An 11,881-nucleotide genomic window follows, 5' to 3' on the forward strand; every position below is an offset into this window, starting at 1 on the left:
CTTAAAAAAAAAAAAAGAAAAAGAAAAAGGTCACAACTAAGTCACTGGGGCACTTTGCAGTGCCAGAACGGGCACGGCGGGTGCACACACGGTGCAGCCCGGTGCCAAAGCTGCCCCAGGCTCCCTGGGGACACCCCAAACAGCAAGGCCAGATCCAGGCCCCCCCCTGCCCTGCAGCAGCGCTGGCCTGCAGTGCCCTCAGGGGACACGCAGGGACAGTGGCAGCTTGCCCCAGCTATCACGCCGAGACCTCCCCACACCACAGCCCTGCAGCCAGACACACGTGGGGGGAGCGGGACCTCCCAGGAGGGATGCAGGGTCCGTAACAGCACCCGCTCCCCTTCGGTAAAAGGGGCTGAGGCGGGACGTCCCCTTTGCAGGGACTGAGTCATCTGATGGCAGCTACAGGCTGAAACTCCCAGTCAATATTTATCGTGCCTTTGCAAAGGCACTCAGAGCTCAGCCTAATTTTAACCATCAAATAGACATCGCGGCGGAATAAACGGGAGAGGTGCCAAGGAGAGATGCAGCTCCTCTCCATTGCAGCAGCCCTCCAAAAGCATGTGGCATGTCCCATCTGACATGGCCCAGAGAGGAGCAGCGACACGAAACTAAAGCCTGCCCGTACATCAGCCCCAACATGTTCCTCACTGACAAAACAAAACACACAAAAAAAAAAAAAGCTGCAAAAATATTTGAGGTACAATTAATTTCTCAGAGCAGTTGAATACTCCAAACAGCGCGAAGTTAATTTGGCTGTAATTATTTAACAACTCAACAGCCCCATATATCAGAAAAAGGAGTTAATTTATCAGCTATTTCCAAGCAGAACAAAGACTTGCCAGCTTCCAGGTAACAGCCCAGGCTGTTTGGCTCACGTGACCCTGGCTGAGCTGTGCACAGCAAACATTATATGCCCGAGCATGGAGACAGAAGAAATCAAAAAACCCCAACATATTCACATATTTGCATTTTAACCAACAGACACGGGATAATGGAATCAAAAGTTTGGCCAACAGCTCGCTTGCACGAGCGAAGGCATCGTCATCTCCCTTGATGCACTGGAAATGAAGGCGGTAGCCAGAGCCTCATCCTAAGGTGCCCAAAAATCCAAGAGAGACCAAATTCTGAGGGGTCCTAAATACCTGCAAATCAAGGCTCACCTGTCCAGCCCCCCTCACTACTTCAGCAAGTGCCAAGCAGCGAGAGTCAATCATTAATAGCTGCTATTCCCCACAGCAGCACCCAAACCCCTCCAAATAGGAAACGTCACTCCAACCCTGTTATTTTAATAAACAGATTTTCTTTTTTGCACAGCGCAGAGCATAGAGGCTTTCCTGCAGCACAGGTCCAGGAGGCTTCCCCAGAGGCAGCAGGCAGGCAGGCAAGCGACCCTGGACCGATGCCTTTTATTTTCACTGGGCTATAAATCCAGCAAGGGAGCATCTTTGTGATCATCCACTCCAACAGCCACGTCCGAGCGGTGGGGAAGGAGGGCTGGAGAGCGCGGGAGCAGACCAGCGGGGACGGCTGCTGCCCCAAATCGGGGCAGGCTACAGGCAAAGTCTGAGAGAGAAAAGTACCAAGTCAGGGGAAGAGAGAGGCTGCGTGTAAACCAGGAGGCAGGCAAAAAGGTACAGCAAAGCAGAGGCTGGGGAGCAAGGAATGCAATGCTCCTTCAGCTGGGATTTACCAACTCAAACTGCAGGAAAAGAAAACGTAAAGCAAGGCGGCAGCAGCAGCCCAGCGTTTCACCCCTCCTGATTTCAAGGATTAGGAAACAATCACACGCAGAAAAAGTAAACCGTGCACCAAGATGAAAACTGCCTGAGACGCCTAACCAGGCAAGCAAAGCCGGGACACGCTTCTTGCACTTCTCATCAAACATATCATCATCTCAGTTACATAAAGCTCCAAAATATAAACTGAATTGTGAGAATGAGGAGCTGTTGCATCAATACCGCCCAAGCATCATAAATTTTGCATCACCGGGGAGGGAATAAAAAAAAAAAAAAAGTTACAAAGATTGAAGAGATTTCCTTTTAATGTTTTATTCACAGCAAAGGCTCCCGAGAAGCGTGATGCAGCAGGAGGCGATCCCGGTGCCTGCCCCAGCCGAGTACACCGGCACTGCCCCGTACGACAGCGGCAGAGATCGCTGCTCCGATGCCAAAGGAAAAAAAAAAATTAAAAAAAAAAAAAAAAAAAAAATCAAGCAACGCTGCAAGTTTCCCTCCAGAAAGTTAAAAAAAAATCGGGGCAGACCCTGCGGGAGGAAAGCGCTCCTTTGCTGGCTTTAACTTCCAAGCCGCTTGCTCGCTTTACACACACACGCCCCCCCGCCCCGCACGCAAACACACTCGGACCCCGCGCTTCTGTTGCGGCGTTCAGACACACCTTATAGATACGATGTATAGGCGCGAGGGGGGAAACAAAAGCTGCCCCGGCGCGAAGTTGCGGAGCGCGCAGCCCCGTCGGGGCGGCAGCGGCACCTGCGCGGCCGCGGCGGCTCTCCGCGAGGGGCCGCAGCCCGCAACGCGCTCTCTCACCTCTACCCGTCACTAACACATAAATAAATACGAATAAATAAGAAGTCAGCGGGCGTCGCCGCGCCGAAGGTGCGCGGCCGCCGGCTCCGCGGGACCCGCGCTTAACTCCCGCCCCCCCCCCCCCGCGCAGGGGCTGGGGGACACATACACGCACGACACCCGCAGCCCCCCCCCCCCCCCCCCCCCGGCCTGACGGAGGAGAAGTTGGCGGGGAGGGCGCTGCCGCTCCGCCACCCTCCGCCCCTCACCGCGGACCGGGCCGCTCACCCACCTGCCTGCGCCGCCGCGGCGGCCCGCGGGGCCCCGGCCGCCGCCGCCAGCACGCAGCAGCTCCACCACAGCAGCCCCCCGGCCGCCGCCGGCATCGCGCCGCCGCTGCCTCAGCGCCTCCGCCTCGCCGCCGCCATCCCCCGCGCAGCCTCCGCGCTGCCGCCGCCGCCGCCGCCGCCGCCGGCTCCCAAAAGTTGCCGCCGCCGAGCCGCCGCCCCCAGCGCCGCCCCTCCGCGGGCGCGCCGCGGCGCCGACGGGGCGGCCCGCCGCTTGCCGGCCGCGGGGCGCTGCGCCGCCAGCACCGCGCGGAGCGGAGCGGCGCGGAGCGGCGCGGAGCTGAGGGAGCGGGAGGAGGAGGAGGAGGAGGAGGAGGAGGAAGAGGAGGGAGGAGGAGCGGCGGGACGGAGCGAGGGGGCGGGCGGCGGGCGGGGGACGGCGCCGCGCGGGGCCGCCCCGCCCCCCTCCCCTCACTCCGCACCTGCGGAGCCGCGCGAGGCGGCGGGGGCCGCGCGGCTACCCGGCGCGAGCGCGCGCGCGCGCTCCCTCTCCTCCTCCTCCCCCCTCCCACCCCTCTTGCAAAACTGAGGGGGCAGGTGCGCGCGCGGTGCCACTTTTTTCGGCGCAAACAGAAAACAAAAAAACACACAAAAAAAAAAAAAAAAAACGGAAAACCAAAACCAAACAAACAAAAAAAAAAAGCCGGGTATTGCCGCGCGCCTCCGCGAGCGCGCTAGGGCGCGCTTTCGCTTTCCCCGCCGAAAAATCGTGGTGGGGGGAGAGTGTGTGTGGGGGGGGGTGCGTGCACGCTCGCCTCGTCGTGCAAAAAAAAAAAAATAATTAGGGGTAGGTGTGCGTGTGCGAGCTCCCACGAACCACGAGCGGGTGCGCGGCTGCGAAGCGCGCACGGGGAACTTCCACACCCCGCACGCCCCCCCCCTTCCCCGCTCCCCCCGTGCACGGGCGGGGAGGGGAGGGCCCGTGGGGCACAGGGACACGTCCCGCAGGGGCCGAGGGGAGGGGACACCCCCCCAAACACCCCCTCCCGCCCGGCAAATGGCAGAGGCAGAGCCGGCGCTTGCGTGGGTCACGCTCGGGCCCCTCTCTGCCGTGGGGCTTCCCCCCCGCTCCACGCCTGCTCCAGACGGGGACGGGGCACGGCACGCCCCCACCCCTCCCTGGATGCTCCGTGGGTGCTGGCAGCCCCGCGCCTCCCCGCGCAAAAAGCGAAGCGCCACGCCGGGCCCCCACGCGCGACAGCCAGCAGCGCGCCCCTGGGTAAACTTGGGGGGCTGCGGGCAACCCGGCGCTCAGGTGGGGCGACGGGAAGGCCCCGGGGCGGAGGAGGCGGCAGGGCCGCGGGTGGTGGCACCTCGGGCCTCGCTCTTCAGCGCGGCGGGCGGGCTTGGCGCCGAAGTGGCCACGGAGTAGCCAACGTTGGCCACCCCACGAGCCAGCGGCCGACAAACTTGATGCCTCGCCACGGGTTTGAGGCAGCAGCTGCCATTCATAGCTCTGGAAGGCTTGGTCGGCATCCTCCAAGCCTCAGCCCCAGCCCTGCGCCGCGAGCGCGTGGGAGCGGAACGTCGAAGCATCTTCAATTCTTCATTTTATTGCCCAGAAATGTGGGCTCTGGCAGGAGTTTTCGCTGCCCCCTCGCCACAAGCCCGGCCCCTGTGAAGGAGCTCTCCTCGCCCCTTTCAGCCCCGGGTTATGTATCGCCCCTCGGAGCGCTCCTCTGCCCAGCGACCCGATGGCTTTCCCCGGCACCCCTGAGCAAATTTAGTGGAAGAGCGCAGCGGCGAGCGTCTCCCCTCCAGCCGGCTCCGGTGGAGCTCTAAGAATTAGCTCAACCTTGTAGGATCCCATAGGAATTAGCTCAACTTCAGAGGATCAACCCCAGACCCTCCTGCCAAACTACCTCTCTTCCAGCAAAGCCAGAGGCTCACTCATTTTTAAAAAATAAAAAAAAAAAAAATCAAGACAGTATTTCACGTCGGACTACAGCTCTTTCTCCAAAGAGCCAAAAGTTTTGGCTGAAAAGAATTAGCTGGGCTCTGCAGGAAAGAGGCATTGAGGAAGGAGGTTTTATTGCCCTCGGCGCTGCACCTCGCGCCCCGCGACAGCTCGGCGCACATCAGCGGAGAGGTGCGGGGGTCTTCAGCCCCTCGCTGGGGTTTTTCCGTGAGAGCATTGCCCGGGAGAGGCGGGGAGCCACCCCCTGCCCTCACCGAGGGATTAGCAGCAACACAAATCGTTCCCTCCTCGCCACCCCCAGGGAAGAAAAAAAAAAAAAAAAAAAGCGTCGTCCCTTTCTGCTGCAGAAATGGATCCGACGCGGAGGCTGTGGGATGAAACTCGCTCAAATATTGAACTAGAAAAATTTTGCTCTATCTGCCTTTCAGTAAACAGTGACTAATTGCTCTGGCTGGAGCTGCCGTAGCTTCAAGATTGGAAGGTGCAGATGGAGCAACGATAGCGAAGGCGCCTCACCTAACGTTGGCTGTACATTAATCACAAATGTTTGCTATGCAAATCTTGTCATACAAAGCAATTATTGCTGTTCCCGTACTGACCTCATGTTTATTTATTACATGAGCTCTTTATTTGAACCCTGTCTGGTCTCTCTTCCCATATAAGCGTATTAGCGCGTGGCTTCCAAAGGCACCCAGCTGAGAAATTGTAGGTTTATTTGTGGCGCGGAGGGACGGCGTGCGCCACGCCGACTGCAATGCAGAGCCGAGAGGCTTGGCTCTTATGCCGGTGGCTTTTCATGCAAAATATTCTCACCCCGAGGTCTTTGCTGGGACGAAGGACGCCTTCTAATAGCACAGGCAGGGCCGCGACACCGCGTTTGTTCTGACTCTGCAGTATTAGCCGATGGTTAATGGCGACTGTCAGCCCAGGGAGCTGCACAATAAAACTCCGGTTGGGCTTTTTAGGGCCCGCTCAGCAAAAGTGAAATTTTACGCATTCCTTTGTCCTTGGCTTTGCCACCTTCGCCTACCTCCGGGACGACGAGTCACAAAAAGATTTAACTCCGTGACCAAATAAGTTGCAAGTGCATTGCTGAAAGGGGCGGCGTTTGGGTGGCTGGAGCGCTGGGTGTCTTTAAGCACCAAATATTTTCTTGCCACAGGAGTTTTCTCCGTGTGATTTAATGTTGAGCAACAGTGGCATCCGGTGGGCAGAGGGTTTCCTTCCTGACAGCTCGCGGCAGCTCGCTCCCTCGGTTTTGCCGTATGGTTTCTCTAGATTATCATTAAACACAGTTTCTAAATTTATCTGGATTTAGGATTCTTGTTTCTCCCCCTTTCTTCAGTTTGGGTGCACAGCAGGCAGAGCCATGTGTCAACTTTTGCAGAACTACAGTTCTCTTTTAAACGCGCTAGATTACACTCTGCTGTATAATCTCCAGGCAGGCAGGACTTCAGGAATCAGCCGCCCCTCCGAGCCGATCGATTTTGTTCTGCCTGGACCCTGCATGGCCAATACTGCAGGCAAGGCTCCATCCCTGCACCGAGGGCGGCGGGAAGACCCCCCGTGGGTACCTGCCTCGAACCAGCCCCTCCTATCTGACCTCTCATGGGCCCCCTCCACATCCGCAAACGCTATCGGTGCTCTTTTATCGGGGGGGAAACCGTAGAAAAGCCCCCGGGAGCCTGAATCAAATCAAATCCCGCTGCCGCAGCCCCCAGCCCCCTGCTCCCATCCACAGCCTCCCTGCCTCTCTCGCTGCTCGCTCCTCTGCTCTCGCTGCCAGTTTCAGGTCTTCCTAATGTAGTGTTGTTTTCAGAGGTAATTAACACGGCATTTCCCATTGCTTCCAAATCATTAATAAAGCCAGTAATGAACAGCAGGCCTGACGATGAACCCAGCGATGCCACGCTGCACACCTGCCCCTGCCCGAATTACCCCTTTCCAGCATCACCCTTTCGTTAGGCTCTCGGCTGGCTTTCCATCCATCTGACAACTCACATGCCCCAGTTGATTTGAAACATTTCTTTCCCCCCCCAAGTATTTCTCTTTTACGGCGCAGCTGTAGCTTTTACTAATTGTTCATGAAATGACTCTTTTTTTTTTTTCCTTCTAAAGTAATATTTTTTTGAGAGATTGAATTAAAAAGAGGCCATAAATGACTAATGGTAATTAATAAAAATGAAGAAATAATTGGGCAATATCTTTAAATGTGTATGCCTGGAGTCAAACTCCTAAATCCCCATTTCAGTTAGAACAGCCTGGGTTGTTTTTTTTTTTTCTCCCTCAAAGGAGCAGCAGTTCCCATGACTCTCTCAGCAGGGTAAGACACAACCAGAAGGACAGAGGATACTCCGCGTGACGGAATAACCCTCCAAAACCCCCCAAAAGCTGAGGGCTGGGAGAACGTGCTGGACAACGCCGGCAGCAGGCAGCTTGCTGCTGCCCTCCTTCCCTCTCTGAGAGGAGGAGGAGTGCCCGTGTCAGGGCAAGCGGGGATTTGGGGAGCTGGCGAACGTCTTGATCCTCTTGAAAAACAGCACATTTAACCCGTGGAGAGCCCTGCCCCTTCCATGGGGCTGTTAGAAAGGGATTAGACATTGAAGGGCAAGACAGTTGCATTAAAAAAAAAATAGAAGCAATAAAAGTCTTTTTGCAGTTCAGAGCATAAATCAGCCTTTTACTGCTTCCCCTTGCAGGGAGTACAGCCGCAAACGCCTAACTCAGGGATTTTTATATCTCACTGTGAAATATCTGGAAGAGAGCAGCGCCAGGGAGCGGGCACGGGACCGTTTGCCTGAGTCAGCGTTGCGGGTCCGAGGATGCCACCGCGTCCCGGCAGCTCGGGGAGGGCGGCTGAGCGCGATGGCCTGGGGCTGGGCCTGCCGTCCCGTCGGGGGGAGCGGGACTTGGGCATGCGCGGAGCCGGTTTCGATGGCTGCTTCACCCCTGCTCCCCTATCCCGATGATAATTTATCACCGGTGCTTTCTCTTTGCCAGTGCAGAAGACTAGGAGAAACTCGGCTCCAAGCCCCAGATGTAAACCCGAGCTCATTAAAAGGTCGCATTTTACAAAGCAGAGCAGCCACCCTAACCAAATGAGAGCCTGGCTAATTGCCTTCTGTGTGAAATCAGGTTTGTGGTTTCCGTGGGATCAAGTGTGGTTTCCTCCTCTCCTCCCTCAACTCTTTGGTTATGTTCCCAGTCGCTGATGAGCATTTCAGTTGCAAAAGATACTGAATTTTGCAGGGACGAGCGTGCTTTCCAAACCCCTGGATCTGCTTACGCCTGGGATGGTGCAGAGGCAGGTGGGTTGCAGAAGCTGGAATGTAACAGAGCAAAAACTATCACACTAGGCTAAACCTCAGCAGGCAGTTTGAGAGTGGGAATCACCTCCCGAAACGCCACGCAGGGTAGGTCTGAATCGTACAGGTCAGGCATGAGGTCAATGCGTCGCTTTGTTTTCACCGCTTCGTGCCATCTCAAGTGGGACAGAGCTGGCCAAGCTGGCACGTGTATAACAAACTCCAGGTTCCTCCCGTTCGCTGGGCTGGAGAAGAATATATATGTCACAGTAGTGAATTGTTTAGCTGAAAGCGTGGGAGAACTTGTGCCTTGCACAGCAGCATCTTCTGTCATTTAACAAAGCAAGCGTGTGCCAGCCGTGGTGACAGAGGCGCTCCTTGTCAGCCACGCTGAACAAGAAGCCCTGGTCATTAGGCAACACGTGCCGGAGCCCACGAAGCTGGAAGCGAGCATCTCCGTCCCGAGCAGGTCAGCAAAGAGTTGCCAGCGGCCCTGAAGAAAATATAAACACGTTGCGTGAGAAAAATATTCACTCGGGTACCCCCCCTTGTCTACTAGATCACCTCAAACCAATGTCGAGACAGTTAATTGTGGAGGGTTTTTTACAGGTGCAGGCTTTCCCCTTGTGCACGGACAAGCAGGACAATAAATACAGGATCTACACGCGCACGTGAGCGGCGCTTTGGAAGTGCCTTGCCTTGGCGGATACCGGCGGTGAATGTCTGCGGGGACAAAAAGAGTGGCACGGGGGCATCCCCGCCTCCTGCAGAGAAGATGCTCTGCCGCTTGGCTGAGATCCCCAGCTCCACGTTCAGAGAAGTGGGACCTACAATGGGAGCAGTGTGGAGCTCAGCTGTGTTTGCAGGGCTTCAGAGATGGTATCGTAACCCCCCCAGAGGCAGAGCAGAGCGGAGCTCCAAGCAGGCTGCGAGATGTGAGCTCAGCCATTCGCCGGGGCCAGTTAATCCAGCACCAACAGTGGGCCCATTGTAGGGTGGTGCAATGCACTAGTTTGTATTTATTTTTTTTTTTTTTTTGTGCAGAATTATTGTTTGGGGAGTAATAAAAATTCCCCTGGAGCACAAAGAAGTGTATTCTGGGAACCTGAAGGACACCAGCCAATTAGATCATAGAAAAACTATGTTATAAGCATTAAATTTCAGAAGTAATAGGTAGCCAATGCACCACAGACTTCGTAACTGTATTTTCTGGAACTAAGGACGGATCTCAAGAAAGCATTTTAGACCACACTTGGTTTTTAGTGGCATTTATGTCTCATTCATAGCAAAAGTATTTAAGTACATTCTCAATTTAAGGAGACCGAAAAGAGTTCTACAAGGTCCTCTCTGAATTAGGGCATCATATTGGGTTTTTTTTTTTCTTTGTTTTGGTTTTTATTTTTTTGTGATCCTCCTGTATATATGAATTTCCTTGGTAATTTGGCTTTTCAAGGGCCTCACTTAAATTTCACAGCTCCTTCTCCTAAAGCCCTCTGCTTCTCACCCCAGTAAAAGATGCGGCCTTTTTTTCCCCTCATCTGCATGCAAAAAGCTGGGTGTGTTTGTGTTTCCCTCCTACCAGAGTCAATCTATGGCATCCAAGCACAGCATCCTCTTGCCTAGACATTTCTCACTCATCCTGCTTCCCCACCCCTCCCCTACCTACTTCATGATCCTGGTGGTGGGTCTCACATCTGCCACCAACTCCTCACAGCTCAATCGTTTCCTGCCATATTTCGTGTCTTCAATTATTTCCTGCCATGTTTCATGTCTTCCCTCTTTTTAAAAATAAAAAAGAGCCTCTTCCCCACTGGTGTAGAACAGAGTGCAGCAAGGACAATATAGAGGTCACCCACTTGACACCAAATGAGTTTCTTCTTGTAGTTGGTGGGTGGTACTTCAGTCTGGTCCCGACACATCACTTCTCAAGCCATACGATGCAAGCATATCAATATACTAGTAGCGTCTGCATTTGCTCATGGGGGACTGAATTTTGCAAGACGACTGAAGGCAGTATGAGCTACGGTTCAGCATTTTGCAAACCGGGTGCTGCAGACGGACAGTAATGGGGCTGAGATTTCTCCTCCAGGGTCAAAGCACCCCACTGTTTTCACCACGTTCAGGGCTGCGCCTGGAAATTTTTAAGGGGGAGGGACTAAAGGATATCCACCCGTTCCCTGAAGCACGTTTGAAGCTCCCAGTCACGATTATTTATGAAGCGGTTTCTGACGCCTTTTCTTGTACAAAGTTTTCCTCTGAAAAATTCATTTATACAGCACAGAATGTGTCTATAAATAATAGACACTCCAGCTCACCTGCCTCTTTACATTTCTATAGGCAATGCGAGCTCTACTTCAAGCGAAATAGAGAAAATTAACGCCGCCGCGTTATCTGCACACATCCCCGGTCTGGCACAATTTGCCGGATGGTCCCATTTGCCCGATAATTCATTGTTTCTATAGCAATCCCGCCAAGAAGAGTTTCCCATTGTGCTCGAGGAGAAGGGCGCTCCCAGGACCGCGACAGCTTTATTAGCTCCAAATACCTTACAAGTAGAGCCTTGTTATCAAAATCGGCTTCCAAAAGTCACCGTTCTTTCAAGCTTGGTTGTTAACGTGTGCGGGACGAGGCGTTCGGAGGCTTCCAGGGGACCAGCCCGTTTGCTTAAAAGCGGCTGAGCGCTGGCTGGCACCAAGCTCAGTTGTAGGCATGACCAGGCACATCCTTTCAGATTGTCGTTCCTGTGTTAAACAGTTCTAGGTGTTCTTAATTTTCCATGTAGCTGTAGGAGTCGCGAGGCTGCCGATGCGAGCGGAGGCACCCGGTAACTTAGCGCGCTGCGCCAAAAGAGGATCGAACACCCGGTCCGTTACAAATTTGACGACTGAAATCGCTTGTCCCCGTCCAAGTGGCAAAGGCAGAGGCGGTGGGGCTGTGCCGATGGCTGCTGAGGTGGTACCTGGGGCTCGGGGCGCCGCTCGGCAGGCGGCTCACGCGCGGGTGCTTCCCCCTCCCGCGGCCGGAGCCCCCGGGAACCGCAGCACAAAGCCGAGCAGGATTCCAGGGCGCCGCTGCCAAGGCAAGGGCAAAACTTCCGCTGGCAGGCCGGGAGCAGGCAGCAGGCCAGTGGGTCGCCTTGTCTGCAGGCAACCGTGCAAATCTCCGCCCAAATTTTCCCTTTTTTAATTCTCTTTTTTTTTTTTTTTCCCCCCCCTGGAATCCAGCCATTTGCGAGGTGAATGCTCTCTTCTTGCACTGCTTTTTCTCGGTTTCCTCCTTTTTTTTTTCAAGAGCATGCACTAGAAAAATAAGCTTTCAGCAAGTACTAAGTACTACATAAATCTTGTTATTTAATTTTAAAATTTATTTTAATATTTACTTTTAACCTCTGTTACTGATTCTCTGGATATTTGGCAGTGAGGAGAAAAAAAAAAAATGCTACTGCAACTTATGACAAAGGTCCCATCATGCTGACAACACCAAACAGGAGAACAGGTTTGGCATGGACAATCATGGGGATTAATTCTGCTGCTTTTTGAGCCTTATTCAGCGTGCAGAGGGTCTGGCACGTTCCTCAGAGAGATGTTGCTTGATGCCTCTTATGACTGAAAAAGCAAAAAGGAAGTTATAGGAGAAATCACAGACCCTTCCTGATTGTCCACAACTTCCCAGCTTGTAGAAGCATTTGCAGAAGGAAATATAAGGTCCTGGTTGAAATAATTTTTCTCCCTCTGGTTCCCCTCCACCCCCCCAATCTCAAGTTTAGAAATTTATTTCAAGTTC

General features: G+C 54.2%; 1 protein-coding gene across 7 annotated transcripts in view; it reads right to left on the bottom strand.

The window, feature by feature from the left end:
• The window catches only part of ERBB4 (erb-b2 receptor tyrosine kinase 4), a 640,083-nt gene extending 637,143 nt beyond the window's left edge, over nucleotides 1-2,940 (bottom strand). For all 7 annotated transcript variants that reach the window (XM_042783933.1, XM_042783931.1, XM_042783930.1 and 4 more), the window contains exon 1: nucleotides 2,821-2,940. In XM_042783933.1, coding sequence (XP_042639867.1) covers nucleotides 2,821-2,914 — 94 coding nt within the window. In that variant the 5' untranslated portion in view covers nucleotides 2,915-2,940. The remainder of the gene's footprint in view (nucleotides 1-2,820) is intronic.
• Nucleotides 2,941-11,881: the final 8,941 nt, after the last annotated feature.

This window comes from Tyto alba, unplaced genomic scaffold (assembly GCF_018691265.1).
Source record: "Tyto alba isolate M040663 unplaced genomic scaffold, T.alba_DEE_v4.0 Super-Scaffold_7, whole genome shotgun sequence".
NCBI lineage: Eukaryota > Metazoa > Chordata > Aves > Strigiformes > Tytonidae > Tyto > Tyto alba.